Source organism: Meleagris gallopavo, chromosome 5, assembly GCF_000146605.3.
Source record: "Meleagris gallopavo isolate NT-WF06-2002-E0010 breed Aviagen turkey brand Nicholas breeding stock chromosome 5, Turkey_5.1, whole genome shotgun sequence".
Lineage (NCBI taxonomy): Eukaryota > Metazoa > Chordata > Aves > Galliformes > Phasianidae > Meleagris > Meleagris gallopavo.
In genome coordinates this window covers 33,414,132-33,427,981 of record NC_015015.2, presented here as the reverse complement: position 1 = coordinate 33,427,981, position 13,850 = coordinate 33,414,132, and the positions used below count along the sequence as shown (strand labels likewise).

The following is a 13,850-nucleotide window of genomic DNA, read 5'->3' as shown; positions in this document are numbered from 1 at the left end:
TGAGTGAGGAAATGTCACTAGATGTCTTGCAAGTCATTAGTGGTTTGGAGCATTTTTTTTTCTTTTGAGAACTATTCATCAAGTTAAGAGCTCAGGAAGGAAGAGGTTTCTATTTCAATTTTTGACTGTGCATAGAAAAGAAACCACTTTGAGGACTCCTTTCGAAGAGAACTGTGCTTTCCACGTAAGCAAATCAAACAAAATAAAAAGTATGAATGCAATTGTCTCTTTGCTCTTCAATCTCATCAAAAAAGTGAAAATTGAAACAGGGAATTATGTTTTATAAAGAAAATTGCAGCAAAGCTTGGCTATGGAAAATTATTCTTTTCTTAGCTGTTTCATATGTATTAAATGTTGTATAATTTCTTTTTAGGTTGGAGCAGCACTTAGGCCTGCCTTTGCTCCAGAAACTCCTCCTGATGTCACAGCAAAAGCATGTCAGGCAAGTGTTGAAAGTCAGAAGTCTTAGGTAATAGACCCTCTGAAATTTTCTTTTTGCTTGATACATCACACAAGAAAAGGGAAACATTAAATCACGTAGTCTCAAATTCTCAACACAAAATAATGTCACACAGGTTACCTGTATATTATAGCATCCCAGATTTTTAATGCACTTTAGAATGTTTTGGGAAACTTTTGTAGCAGCTACACTTCAGTTATTTAATTAACCCCTCCTACTGTTTTTGGCTTTTGTTACTTATGTATGCTGAACTTTAATACAATTTAATACTGATTATTATCTGAGAGATAATTATATCTCAATCGAAATGAAAAAAATTTGACATCATTTTACAAATGGGGGAAAAATGAGTATCCAGTGGTGTTTGTCTTGTTTCTAACTAACTTTTACAATGCTAGGTGTGCAGTGCCTGGATAGCAAGTGGTGTAGTAAGTGATCTCAATGATCTTCGAAGGGTTCACCAGTTGCTTGTATCCTCTTTGGTCAAAGTGCAAGCTGGGAAAGAGATACAAAGTCAACAGTATAATGAAAGCACCTCAACTATGGAGATATTGGCTGTGCTTAAGGCCTGGGCAGAGGTTAGTGTAATAACTCTGTAACAGTAGTCTTGATTTCTGGTAGGCAGATTAGAACCTTTCAGACAGAATCGTTTCAAAGATTTCTTACATGCTTCATTAAATAGAAGTTTGTTCTTTGCTATGCTTTGCTATCTCTAAATATATCTCTAAATAGTGCATAAACACCAGCCTTAGCCAAGGCTGAAAAATAAAAGTAATGAACGAGACACTTGGTAAGCTTGACAATGGCACTGCTATGTAATTATATACACATATTATTATACTGTATTTCATAGAATCACAGATTCATAGAATTCTTACATCTTCTGATGTTTCGTTGTTAATTTTAAATTGATGTGGTATAAATTGTTATGGTATGGTAGTTGTAAATAGTTATTTTTTTCATTTGCTATTCAATTTTATACAGGTAGCTCTTTCAACAATGTCAGTTCAGTACTGTCTTGGCTAGCTGCCTTAAAGTCAGCTCACATTAATGCCTGCTTTAGTATATGTAAATGCAAGGTTAGGTATTTAAAAATAAAAATGTGACAGTGTATATAACCTCTAAAAGATGTCTGAGAAAGCACTGATGATGAACTTGATGGAGGGAATAGATAACCACCTAAATACGATCACATGTGGTTGATATGGTATTTGTGTAAGCAGAGGGGTGTTTTGAAGAGAGCGGGCAATAGATGGCATTTATTTGACAATTTATAGAAACACATACAGTTTCTGGTGTCTATACTGGAGAAAGGATATGTTAGCAAAAAAGGGGTGCCATCAGAGAAAAGCTAGCAAATGAGGATAAAATTCTTGAAAATATGTTTACACTAGAGTTTTAAGTGGATCAACTTCTTTTATCTATTGAGGAGAAGATAAGGTGCCATTATCAATTTAAAATGATTACAAAGAGAAGAGTTTTTTACAGGCATAGAACAATAATTGTTTCACTGGTCAGAGGCTCAGGCAAAATTCAGACTAAATGTTAAGTTAGTGTTAGTTGTGATGTTGTAAGAGTTAATGGGCATAAACTGAAACACGGGAAGTTCCAATCTGAGCATTATAAAAAAGCTTACCTACTTTAAAGGTGGTAGCACTGGAATGGGCTGCCTGGAGAGGTTGTGGAGTCTCCTTCTCTGGTGAAATTCACTACCCGCCTGGAGGCTTTCTGTGCAACCTACTGTTGGGAACCTACTTTACCAGGGAGTTGGACTTGGTGATCTCCAGAGGTCCCTTCCAACCCCTGCAATTCTGGGATTATGTCAAATTTTCAAAGTGAAGGTGTGTAGATTTTTCTTGTCTATACATAACAGCCACAAGAAATCTCCAAAGTAAACCCTTCAGCTTTCTACTGGATTTGACGTATGAGAAACTACTACAAAATAAATTGGGGATAAGTTTTTGTGACCTGTAATCAAGTAATCTACACCTACTAGACTTGAAGCAGGGACAGATTCTAGGAAATGACTGACTGTTGAGCAAGCATCTTGGTAGTTTTCCAAGTATTAATTTTGTAAATATTTCTCCAACTATTTGAACAGGTTTACATAGTTGCAATTGAAAAGCAAAAAAATCAAAGTGATTTGCACAATCACTCCTTGAAAACTATGAACTCTGCAGAAGAAAGCTACAGAGATGTAACATCTTCAGCCAGTGGTCTTGTAGACTTAGTACAGGCAGATCTTGGAACACTGAGCAAACTCTGGCTTGCTGCACTTCAGGATTTTGCTCTCTTAAATTTGCCTTCAGAATATGCATCACAACTGCCTGCTGAAGGTAAGGAGGTGAATAAATTTTCTTTTCATAGCTCACTTGCTATCACTGATGTCCTATCTGACTTGTGTAAGATTTCAATAAGATAACATCGTATAGAGAATACACATACTTGTGTACTAAATATAAATAAAGTTTGCTTATGAGGAAAGAGCTTTCAGTGATGTGAAAAGTAGTTTGTTCAGTATCTGTGTTGGTTGGATATTTTTATGGTTGAAAGAAGGAAAAGGTAATTGTGTTCCATTCCATTCAAATAAATCAAAATAAATTTCCATTTTTAGCCTAAATTTCAGTATTCCACATTTGAAAGAAAAAAAAAAAGTCATAAAATATTGAAATATGGTAAGTATTTCAATAAGAAGAATCCCAATTTTTGATGAATGAGAAATTATTGTAATTGGAAATAAAATATATCCTTGAAACTTAACTTTTCTTTTTGTAGGTGGTGCATTCTATACGGCAGAAACGATAGAAAATGCCAGACCTCATTACTACAACTCTTGGGCACTGATACTTTATGCTACAGCATTATGGCTGACTAGCACAGGTTTCATTGTTGCGGATCCAGATGAAGGAGTTGCTAATCTCTCTAGACCAGTCACCCCAACTACAATGTGTCAAGATTCTTCTACCAAGCCCTCAGTAAAATCTCCTGAGGATGTGAATACTGACAGGTTTCATCTTATTTTGGGTAAGTGTATAATCTGTCTTGATTTTGTAACACCAAGAATGTTTATCAATTTAATCGATAAAGCTGTTTGCAAAAAATATTTTATTATTTACACTTCACTGCATTGTTGAATTGTGATCGTTTCTTAGAAAAATATAGTCAAGTGAATTTTAAGTCCTAGTGACATAATCTATTTTCCCAAATGTTTAGCTCACAGTTAACTACCACAAACTCCAAAGCAAGTGCTTCCCGCTGTGCTCATAAACACGTAATTTCAAATTGTGTGAACAAACTTTAACACAGACACCTTCTATAGCACAGCAGTTCTTAAGTGTACATCAGTTGTCAACAGTTTATGGGACCCAGAGACCCATGCTCTAGGAGAGGGAGAAGGGGAGAAATGGGAAAAAGTAGGGAAATAGGCCTAAAAACAAACAACAGCAACAAGCTAAGGGAGAAAAAACTAGTTGACTAGTTACATACTAGTAAGTATGATATCAGATCACAAGATAACACAATATAATACAATATAATTGGAATTGAAGCTAATAAATCAAATGAAAGGTTTACATAGTTGCAATTGAAAAGCAAAAAAATCAAAGTGATTTGCACAATCACTCCTTGAAAACTATGAACTCTGCAGAAGAAAGCTACAGAGATGTAACAGCCAGTGGTCTTGTAGACTTAGTACAGGCAGATCTTGGAACACTGAGTGTGTCCAAAACCAAATGCCTTACTCTAATGCTGAAGGCAAGATGGCTAGGGAGCACGTACTGCAGTGACGAGTTGTAAAAGAAGGGCAGACTCGTGAATTGTGAGCGGTTTTCTCCTCTGAACAGAAAATGGAAACAGAACAGTGGAAGTCCTTGGGGATATGTGATTTTTCTCTTCTGAGAGCCAAGTACCTAGAAAAATCAACAGTTCACGAAACTGGAGCATTAACTCGTTAACTCCCCGTGCTCTACTGGGATATTATGTTGTGATGTGGAATACCAGTGACAAAAATCATAAAACCATGACATCAGTCATCACATACTTTGCAATTACAGCTGTAAAACTGAGTTGAGAACATGGATCACAATTTATATGAAGTTTATCTCCAGTGTCACAGAATGTTATCTAAAGAGTCCTGAAACCTCAGAAAGAAGTGACCAATGTTATGTGGTCTGGAATGTGTGGCTTAGGTCCATGTAATTTACTTGTAGCTGGTGATACAGCTGTGGTGGTTGTAATCGTTAGCATTTCTGTAAGATGAGAAGAAAAAGCCTCAGCCTTGGAGTTTATGAACTATTGTTAACTTCTGTTATTCTTTTTAATTACATAAATGAATTCAGTTGGGCAAATATTATATGTATGTGTTATGCCTGTTGTGGTTTAAAACGGCGGTTAGCTGAGCACTACGGTCATTTGCTCATTCACCTCTCCTCCCTCCCATGGGATGAGGGAGAGAACTGGGGAGGAGAAAAAAAGAAGACAACGAAATAGAGCCCACATGTTGATATAAAAGAAAATACTAAGTCAAAAAAATAATAAAGGAATAATAATAATAAAAATAATAGGAATGTTATACACAAAACTAATGATATACAAACAATTGCTCTACACCTGCTGACCAATGACTAGCCAGTCCTGAAACAGCAGTTGCTTCTCTGGCCCATTTCAGGTTTTTTTTTGTTTGTTTGTTTTTTTTTCCACATTATGCTGTATGATATGGAATATCCCTTTGACCAGGTTGGTTCAGCTGTCCTGGTTGTGTCCTCTCACTGCAATTTGTGCCTCCCAAGGACAGCATGAAAATCTGAGAAACTGAAATCTCCTTGGCTCTGTTCTGCACTGCTCAGCAACAACTAAAACGCTTGTGTGCTATCAACATTGTTAGTCTCCTAAATCTAAAACATATACCAGCCGCTATCAAGGAAAAATACATTCTGTCCCAGCTGAAGCCAGGATACTGCCTATTCATCAGATCTAGAGTGCAATGTTTTACTTGGAAATTGTTCTAATTTATTTATGAGAGTTCGTTCCTCAAAATATTAACAGTAGGAAATGAATCCACTAAATATAAAGTGCAGATGCTATTTTGTACTTATCGTACTATTAGATTATTTTTTAAAATTTTATTTTATTTTATTTTATTTATTTATTTTTTTTTTTTTGATCCTTACAGGAATTAGTGTGGAATTTCTCTGCTCTCCTCGATCAGATGCAGCAATGGAGAACATTATTGCCTGCTTACATGCCCTACAGGCTCTCTTTGATGTTCCGTGGCCAAGATCTAAAATAGGTGGTGATCAGGTAATGTGTTATTGATCAAAATCCCAAGCTAACTTTAAAGGATTTAGGAAGAAGCTCCTTATTGTTTAGGTCACTCACATCCATACAGACTTGGTACTGGACAAGACTGGGCCAGTCTTCCTGAAATTACCTTTTCTTTTCAAAGAATAAGTGGTATGATGCTGTAAACGTTTAGATAAATGTGGTTTATTCTTAAGAAACAAATGTCATATCTGCTTATATCTGCAAAGCTGTCTTCCTCTTTCTTTTATTAGTTCTGACTGTTGAACTTTTTATATAGAATAACTTTTTTGCATCTAAACAACATTCATCAAAATAAAAAGGTAAAATGACAAGAATGTTTCAAGAAGAGAGAGTGGTATAATCCAAGCTTCATACTTGAGAATGACTATGGGATTATTTTTTAAGCTAGACGTGACTGTAATGGCCAAAGGAAAAAAAGCTTCTGGAGCAGTAGTAATGAGATATGTTAGATGCATAAATTGTAGTTTTTGTTTTGAAAATGGTGAAAGTAACATCTTGTAGACTAATCCTTCATACAATCTATAAAACAAAACATTGGATGTAAGGTTCTAAGCATAAGTTTGAGACAGAGATTATATCCAGGTTATAAGGCTGACTGACAGACCAGAAGCAGGTGCTATTCCTAAAAATGAAAGAAGTTTTTGAAAAGAGTTAAGTGCTAATTTTGAGCATGATGACCTTACAGACAAGCCAGATTTAAAGCATAACTTTGAGCAGTATCTCTACTCTTTGAATTAAGCTTTATACCACCTTTTGTGCCACACAATTCTCTATCACAGTACAGTTGGTGTCTGTGGCTGTGTCTAAGTTCTGCTAACTATTGATGCTGTCTCCAAGGAAATGTTCAGGAGGGATTGTTGGCCCAATCCAAGATAGTATTCCTATTGTCATAAGTTAAGAAAGAATTGAATTCTGCTGTTAGAGGCTATAGAGCTTTAATAAAGTGCCAGTTCCTGTGATTGTGTCAAGAGTACTGTTGTATTCCTTAGAGAAATCAAATCAATAAGAGTAATACCGTTCGCTCTAATTGTTATTAATCATTTGGTAAAGAATGTCTCTTTCTAAAATTTCTGCATCAAAATAGGTATACATTAAGCATTTTTCTTGCTGTAGGAGTTGGCTGTAGAGCTGCTGAATGTTTTGCATCGACTGATACTGACCAGGGAATCACCTGATATTCAGCTTGCTGCCCTTGAAGTTGTTCGTCTGGTTCTTTTTGCAGCTCAGGAACACGTGAAGGAAAAGCGGAGAAGTGCAGAAGGTACAGTAAGGCACAAGATGCTGAATATATATTCTTAAGGGTATGGCGATTCTTTCTTGGAAAGTAGGATTCTTGGAGTTGGTATTCCAACATGTATCTTAATTGATGTTCTTCACACTTAGTGACTAATCCTGGTTCACTTAAGTCAGCCCAGGTGCCTGACTTCAGAAATCAGAGAGACTTGATAACAGGTGCCTGTGGACTAGAGGCATGAACTGAGGAGAAAAATTTGAGAAACTGCAGATGTGGTTGACATAACCTTATGTGGTGACAGAGAGGAAGAATTAATGGAGAAAAGGGGATCAGTTGCAGTAGAGGGGTGGCCAGCAGGGACAGGTGGGTGATTGCCCCCCTCTACTCTGCTCTTGTGAGGCCCCATCTGGAGTACTGCGTCCAGGTCTGGAGCCCCCAGACAAGAAAGATAGGGGGCTGTTGGAGAGGGTCCAGAGGAGAGCCACGAAGATGATCAGGGGACTGGAGCACCTTGCCTGTGAGGACAGGCTGAGAGAGCTGGGCTTGTTCAGCCTGGAGAAGAGAAGGCTGCAGGGTGACCTCATTGCAGCCTTTCAATACCTAAAGGGAACCTACAAACAGGAGGGGAATCAACTCTTTGAAAGGGTTGATAACTGCAGGACAAGGGGAAATGGTTTTAAGTTGAGGGAGGGAAGATTTAGGTTGGATGTCTGGAGGAAATTCTTTACAGAGAGAGTGGTGAGGTGCTGGAACAGGCTGCCCAGAGAGGTTGTGGATGCCCCATCCCAGGAAGTATTCAAGGCCAGAGTGGATGGGGCCCTGTGCTGCCTGGTCTAGTATTGAATGGGGAGGTTGGTGGCCCTGCATGTGGCAGGGGGGTTTGGAGATCCATGATCCTTGAGGTCCCTTCCAACCCTGGCCATTCTGTGATTCTGTGATACAGCAATAGAGAGACTGCATGCACACACACAGCTGTTACGAGCTGGACTCCATAGTTTCTCTGATGATAGCTTTCTAAAGTTAATGAGAAAAACAACAAAATAACATTATGTTGGCATGGTACCTCAGCATATTTGAAGTCTAAATCTATTGCATCCACTTTTGCCTTTCCACAATCAAAGCACAGACTGCTTATTCAGAAGGATGGATGTTTGCCAGTAGAAGCTGAATACATATGCACACACATATATACAAGTCAGGATTGTCGTTTGATGATGAAACAGTCTTAAAATGTAAACTTTTTGGAAACAACGGTTTCCAGATTTCTGCCATATTTTTTATTTCTGTTGTAGTTGATGATGGTGCTGCAGAAAAAGAAACACTACCTGAATTTGGAGAAGGCAAAGATACAGGAGGACTGGTGCCTGGGAAGTCCTTGGTCTTTGCAACACTGGAGTTGTGTGTTTGTATTCTTGTCAGACAGCTCCCCCAGCTCAACCCTAAATTAACTTGTAGCCCTGCAGTTCAATCAGGAAAACATCTGTTACTATCAGAAGATGGAAGTAGGCTGGTATCAGCAGCATTACTAATTCTCTCTGATGTTCCTGCAATCTGTTCTCCTGAAGGTATGCTATTTCATCACAAGGAAAGATTAAATCAAAGATTATTGGGCTCTTCTGAGCAGCCTGGTTACTACCTACTTTACTCAACTGGATAAATATGGCAGCAAGGTTCATGATTTGCTTGTGACAATTTCCTGTTCTAATTTTTTTTTTCTGACTGTCAGGTAACAGAAGTTACCAAAGCAATTGAAAGAGCCTTTTTTCTTTTTCTCGTGTTGTTGCAGTGCAATTAATGGATTTCTTTTGTACAGAGGAGTGTACAGTAGATGCATGCTTCTATCCTACTTTAATCTTCTGTTCCGGAACTTATAATATAGACATAAATTAAATTTAAAAGGCAAACATATCATGTTAAATTTCACTCAAAGCTATCATTTGAACATTAGCAACCTGCTCTTAAGTAGTTATGGTTGGTTCTTCATATTAATAGACTTTTACCCCATGATTCATTTTGAATGCTCACCAGCTTTTAAGAGGAGGTCTTTTTTTCCCCAACAATATTGTATTCATACGTATGATCTTTCAGTGCTGCTACAGCGTGCTGATAAGCCATTTCTGTTGCACTCCTCCTTTCACACCTTAGGTATCTGTTATTCTCTATGCAAACTATTGCCTTTACCAGTTCTTTGAATTTCTTTTTTCTTACATTTGTGCTCTATTACAGAATTCTTTATAGGGGCTAGTGTATTTCAAATGGAATAGTTAATAGTTCTTGCTATTGTTCTAGAGTACAATATGATTCTTTTTTTGGGCTGTAGCCCATTATGTGTCTTTCTTTCTTTAATATCAAATCTCCCTGAACTTTTCACTACAATTAATATGCATTGTTTTACAGGAAGTGTTTCAGTTCTTCCTACTATTTTGTACCTAATTATTGGCGTACTTAAAGAAACTGCAGTCAAAGAGCAGGATGGCCAGCTACCATTGCCAGTTGCTGCATCTCTACAAGCTCTTAAAGGACTTCTGTCTTCACCAATGGCTCGAGCAGAGAAGAGTCGGACTGCATGGACAGATTTTCTGCGCAGTGCTTTGGTCACTGTACTCGATTGTTGGGATCAAGGTAAGGACGAGTTCATTTTGTTTAGATTAAATTTATGCATGTCTTATGTAAGTAAAGTCTAATCAGTAGCCCGCAGGTAAGTATTGCTGAAACTATAGTGCCATCCTGTCTCTACAGTTGACATGAGAAGTCACAATCTGTAAAGGATAAATGTGGAACTGCAGCTGTACACCTGTATTACACAATGCTGCAATGTAGTTACACTGTGTGATGGAATAAACAGAAGTTGTAACTTCAGTGTAAGCATAAAAGTCAGTTGTACTACATAGGATTTCTTTACAAAAACTAATGTCTGTATTGGCAGCAAAGTGAATTAAAACAAGAATTTAAGAAAGGCGATCAAAACTTTTTTGTCCCCATGCTAGTCTTCTGTGTACTGTTTCTTTAGCTTACCCATTTTGAATTTTGGCTTTTGCCATTCCTTCTGTTTAATCTCAAAGCTGTAGCTGTTATTGGAACTTTTGTTTGTAGCGCTGTTATTAATTTGTTTGAACAGAAGCCTCAGTCGTACCAAAAAGGATGTATGTTTTTTCATGCAAATTGTATATAATTGTCAAAATAGGTTTTTGTATTCCAACATGTCATAGCAGCTTTTCAAAGATATTTATTGCACTGCCTACAAAGAAAAAATGGAGTAGGAGCATGCTGGTATTTCTAAATATGCATGTCACCACTCCTGAATTATGATTTTGGCCTTGGCGTTTGTAATGGTACAAACCATAGCAATGCATCAGAGTGTCATATATTTGAAAAAAGAGATTCCCAGAGAGACTTAGACATTTCTATTCCACCTCTCTGTAACGTTTGAATTCGTAGAATTACTTCCTAGTGCAAATCTAACAGACCATTTGCTTTATTGATAGCAGACGGTCTTCTCCGAGAACTCGATGAAGTGAGCCTGCTTACCGCCATCACAGTGTTCATTATGTCCACCAACCCAGAAGTTACTACCATAGAGTGCCTTCAAAAGCGTTGTATTGACAAGTTTAAAGTAACACTTGAGTCAAAAGATCCTGCTGTAAGTACTAGTGAAATTGTAAGAATATCAGTAGCATATTAAAGGCATTTTAGCTTATTTCCTGTTCAGTTGCTTCACATTTTGACTCCAGTTAATTCTGTCCTACCTACATCTGCTGTATTTTGGAGTGGTTTGAACATGTTAACAAAACCATGTCCAGCAGTGCATTTTGCCATTTTTTATTCTATATGCAGGATATTCTGTATTGTTAACCCTTCTATTTCATTTTTATTTTCTCTTTCTGCATCAGACCCAGAGCTTCACACATTCACAGTGACACAGTGCTAACACATAATCTTAACACAAAAAGAATATTTTTTCCTTAACTCAAAAGTCTGGGGAGATGTAGGATTCAGTGAAAAGAAAGAGGATGCATGATCTAGTTGTTGTTATTAATTTGGTTACAAGTTATAATACTTCTATGAATTACTATGTGTTAGCACTCTGAAAACTGATTTCTTTTCACACTGTGAGGCAGATTTTTTTCCCTCCCTGAAATTTTATCCAACAAACTGTGAGTTTTAAAACACTCTGGCTTGTATTTTAAGGTATAACGCTTTGTAACTGTGAATTTGATTTTTCCCTTTAGGTACAGTATAAATGTTACCAGCTACTGCACTCCATCTTTCAGCATCCAAACAAAACTGTGTCATATCCTTATATTCACTCCTTAGCATCATCCATAGTGGGAAAATTGCAAGAAACAGAAAAATCAAAACCTGAAAATGCTGCAGAACTTCAGGTTGTTCAGGAGGGAATCAAGGTGGTAACAGCTCTTACAGCTGCTGCTGAGGAAGAGCACCGTAAGTTGCTTCCCTTATTTGTGTCCAAAACATTACACACACTTAAAGTTGTCACAGGTAATAAATTGGAACAAAAGGATATCTGGGAGTTGACTCCTTGACAATAATCGCTAACAGAATTGTTAGAATGTTGGTTCTTTATAATATATATTTCAAGTAACATTAGCTGTTTTACAGTTTGTGTTATATGTTAGCTTTGTTCATGAAATGCTTCAATTTGCAATGTGAGGCAGTTTTTAAAAAGTGTATGTTTTAAGTCCTGTTTTCAATGCTTACAGGTGCTCATTTGGTGACCTGCCTTCTTCCCATCCTTATTTCCTTTCTTTTGGATGAAAATGCCCTGGGTTCTGCTACAAACACAGCAAAAAATCTGCATGAGTTTGCTTTGCAAAATCTGATGCAAATTGGTCCGCAATACTCATCAGTTTTTAAAAAATTAATGGCTTCCTCTCCGACCATGAAGGCCAGGCTCGAGTCAGCTGTAAAGGGCAATCAAGAAAGCATCAAAGTGAAGACTGCTAAATTTGCAAAGAATCCTGGGAAAAGTTCGAGCATTCAGCTGAAGACCAACTTTCTTTGAAGTCTCCTATTTGCACTTTGATATCAACAGCAAAAAATACTCCTTTTAATTTCTAAACAGAGGATTTTTGTGAGTTGTTCTCATGTTTTTCAGTTTGCATTGAAAAATTACAGAAATCTTTTAAGAGAAAACAAAACTCTAGGTGACTGCCTGTTAGTTTAGCAGATTTCTCTAAACAATATGAATAGGACTATCAGAAATAATCTAATCTGTGTTTCTGGATTAAAGTACCAGAAAGATATGTACCTATATTAAAAGTCTTTAGTGAACTTTACAATAGATGTATTTAAGAGCGCCCCACAATTAGCCAAACAGTAAAATTAATTTTGTTTTAAATCGATGTTTGTCAAAAATAAGTTACCCAAATCAATTTTTGGATGCAACTGGGATATAAATTTACTTGCAGGTGGTAATGTATCTTAATTACTAATTTAACACACTGAATTATTAAGTAAGCAGATTAAATATCCTTTTAAACCTTACAATAAATTATTGTTGATCTCAAAAAAATCAGTAAAGGTAACATTAATAGATGTAATCTTAATAACTTCTTGAGCTGGCCAATGTTTAACAAATGCTGTTAAATACAACAGTGCTTCTTCACTGAGGACTCAGTAGTGCTTTACACTGTGTGGGGCTGTTGTGCATCTGTTAGCATTTGCAGGCTTGGTGCCTTGCTGCTTGGCGTAGTCTCACTTTTCAGGATGTATACTTGTGTTAATTCTGTACTGCATTAGCCAGGCAATTGAAGCTCTAATATCTTGTCCATGATGGGACAGCAACTTTAATATACTGTGCCTCAATTCAGACATCTGTTCTACCTGGATGTGTGGTTCCTGATCTTTAACTGATCAAATATATACACGCATCACTATCTATGCATCCCTGCAATGAGAGCTGGATGTATCTGAAGTCAGCTTGTCTTGTGTCAAATGAAGTACAACAAACTCATAATAAGAAGTATTTAATTAACATTTTTATTAAGGAACATATTTTAATATAGAGAAATAACTATTAAAAATTGCAATGGCTATAAAGTATTTTCTACGTATAGTATTGATTTTTTTTCTTAATACCAGTATTGTCTAAAACAAACACTATTAAACTGAGGATAGTATTTCCCTCTTGATTCTAATTACTTTTTAAAAAAATAAAAAGGAGAGGGAACTGAGAAACACACTGTGACTCAGGAAAAGTGTGATGTACTGTATTTTATTAAAAGTTTTGTATATAAATATAATTGTAAATTGTACAGAATTAACCATTTGACCAAAGCTCTAACAATTCATTTTTCTAATTTACATAAATAAAGCTAATTTTCTTCATTTAAGATTTGTCTTAGTCATTTTACTCAATAGCAGAGGAACTCTAAGGACTTCCATAACAGAAAGAAATGTTTGTACGCTGCTGCATGGAAACTAGAAAGGCAGATCATAGCCAGATGCACCAAAGTTTGTGACCACATGGTAGGTCTTCCTCTGTTCTGCACAATGGTAAGTAAGGGGGATCAGGGAGATATGCATTATATATGTACATACCTATTCTGTGCCAAATGCTGGTATAGGTGATCTATGAGAAGATGGCTGAGATGCCTTCCCTGGAGAACCAGATGTTTGTTCCACATCTTCATTGCAGTCAAATCTGCAAAATAGCGCTGGCTGTGTTGAAAGAGAAGTATGAAGTTTGTCAGTTACTGATCTTGATCTCTTCAGTCACTTCTTTCCCTTTACAGCTGACTTGGTACAGAGGTTTTTCTGTTTGTGGTTTTTCTCCTGGCCACTTCTGGAAAAATCACAGACTTCAGACTTAAG

At 36.8% G+C, this 13,850-nt stretch overlaps 1 protein-coding gene across 5 annotated transcripts in view; it reads left to right on the top strand.

Annotated features, from left to right (window-relative positions):
* HEATR5A (HEAT repeat containing 5A) overlaps positions 1-13,369 on the top strand; it is a 58,890-nt gene extending 45,521 nt beyond the window's left edge. For 4 of the 5 annotated variants that reach the window (XM_010711659.3, XM_010711656.3, XM_010711657.3 and 1 more), the window contains 11 exons: positions 374-442; positions 859-1,038; positions 2,562-2,796; positions 3,236-3,484; positions 5,631-5,758; positions 6,896-7,043; positions 8,309-8,581; positions 9,414-9,638; positions 10,502-10,656; positions 11,246-11,459; positions 11,738-13,369. In XM_010711659.3, coding sequence (XP_010709961.1) covers positions 374-442; positions 859-1,038; positions 2,562-2,796; positions 3,236-3,484; positions 5,631-5,758; positions 6,896-7,043; positions 8,309-8,581; positions 9,414-9,638; positions 10,502-10,656; positions 11,246-11,459; positions 11,738-12,039 — 2,178 coding nt within the window. In that variant the 3' untranslated portion in view covers positions 12,040-13,369. The remainder of the gene's footprint in view (positions 1-373; positions 443-858; positions 1,039-2,561; positions 2,797-3,235; positions 3,485-5,630; positions 5,759-6,895; positions 7,044-8,308; positions 8,582-9,413; positions 9,639-10,501; positions 10,657-11,245; positions 11,460-11,737) is intronic. The other variant, XM_010711658.3, reaches the window with a different exon arrangement.
* The last annotated feature ends 481 nt before the right edge of the window (positions 13,370-13,850 follow it).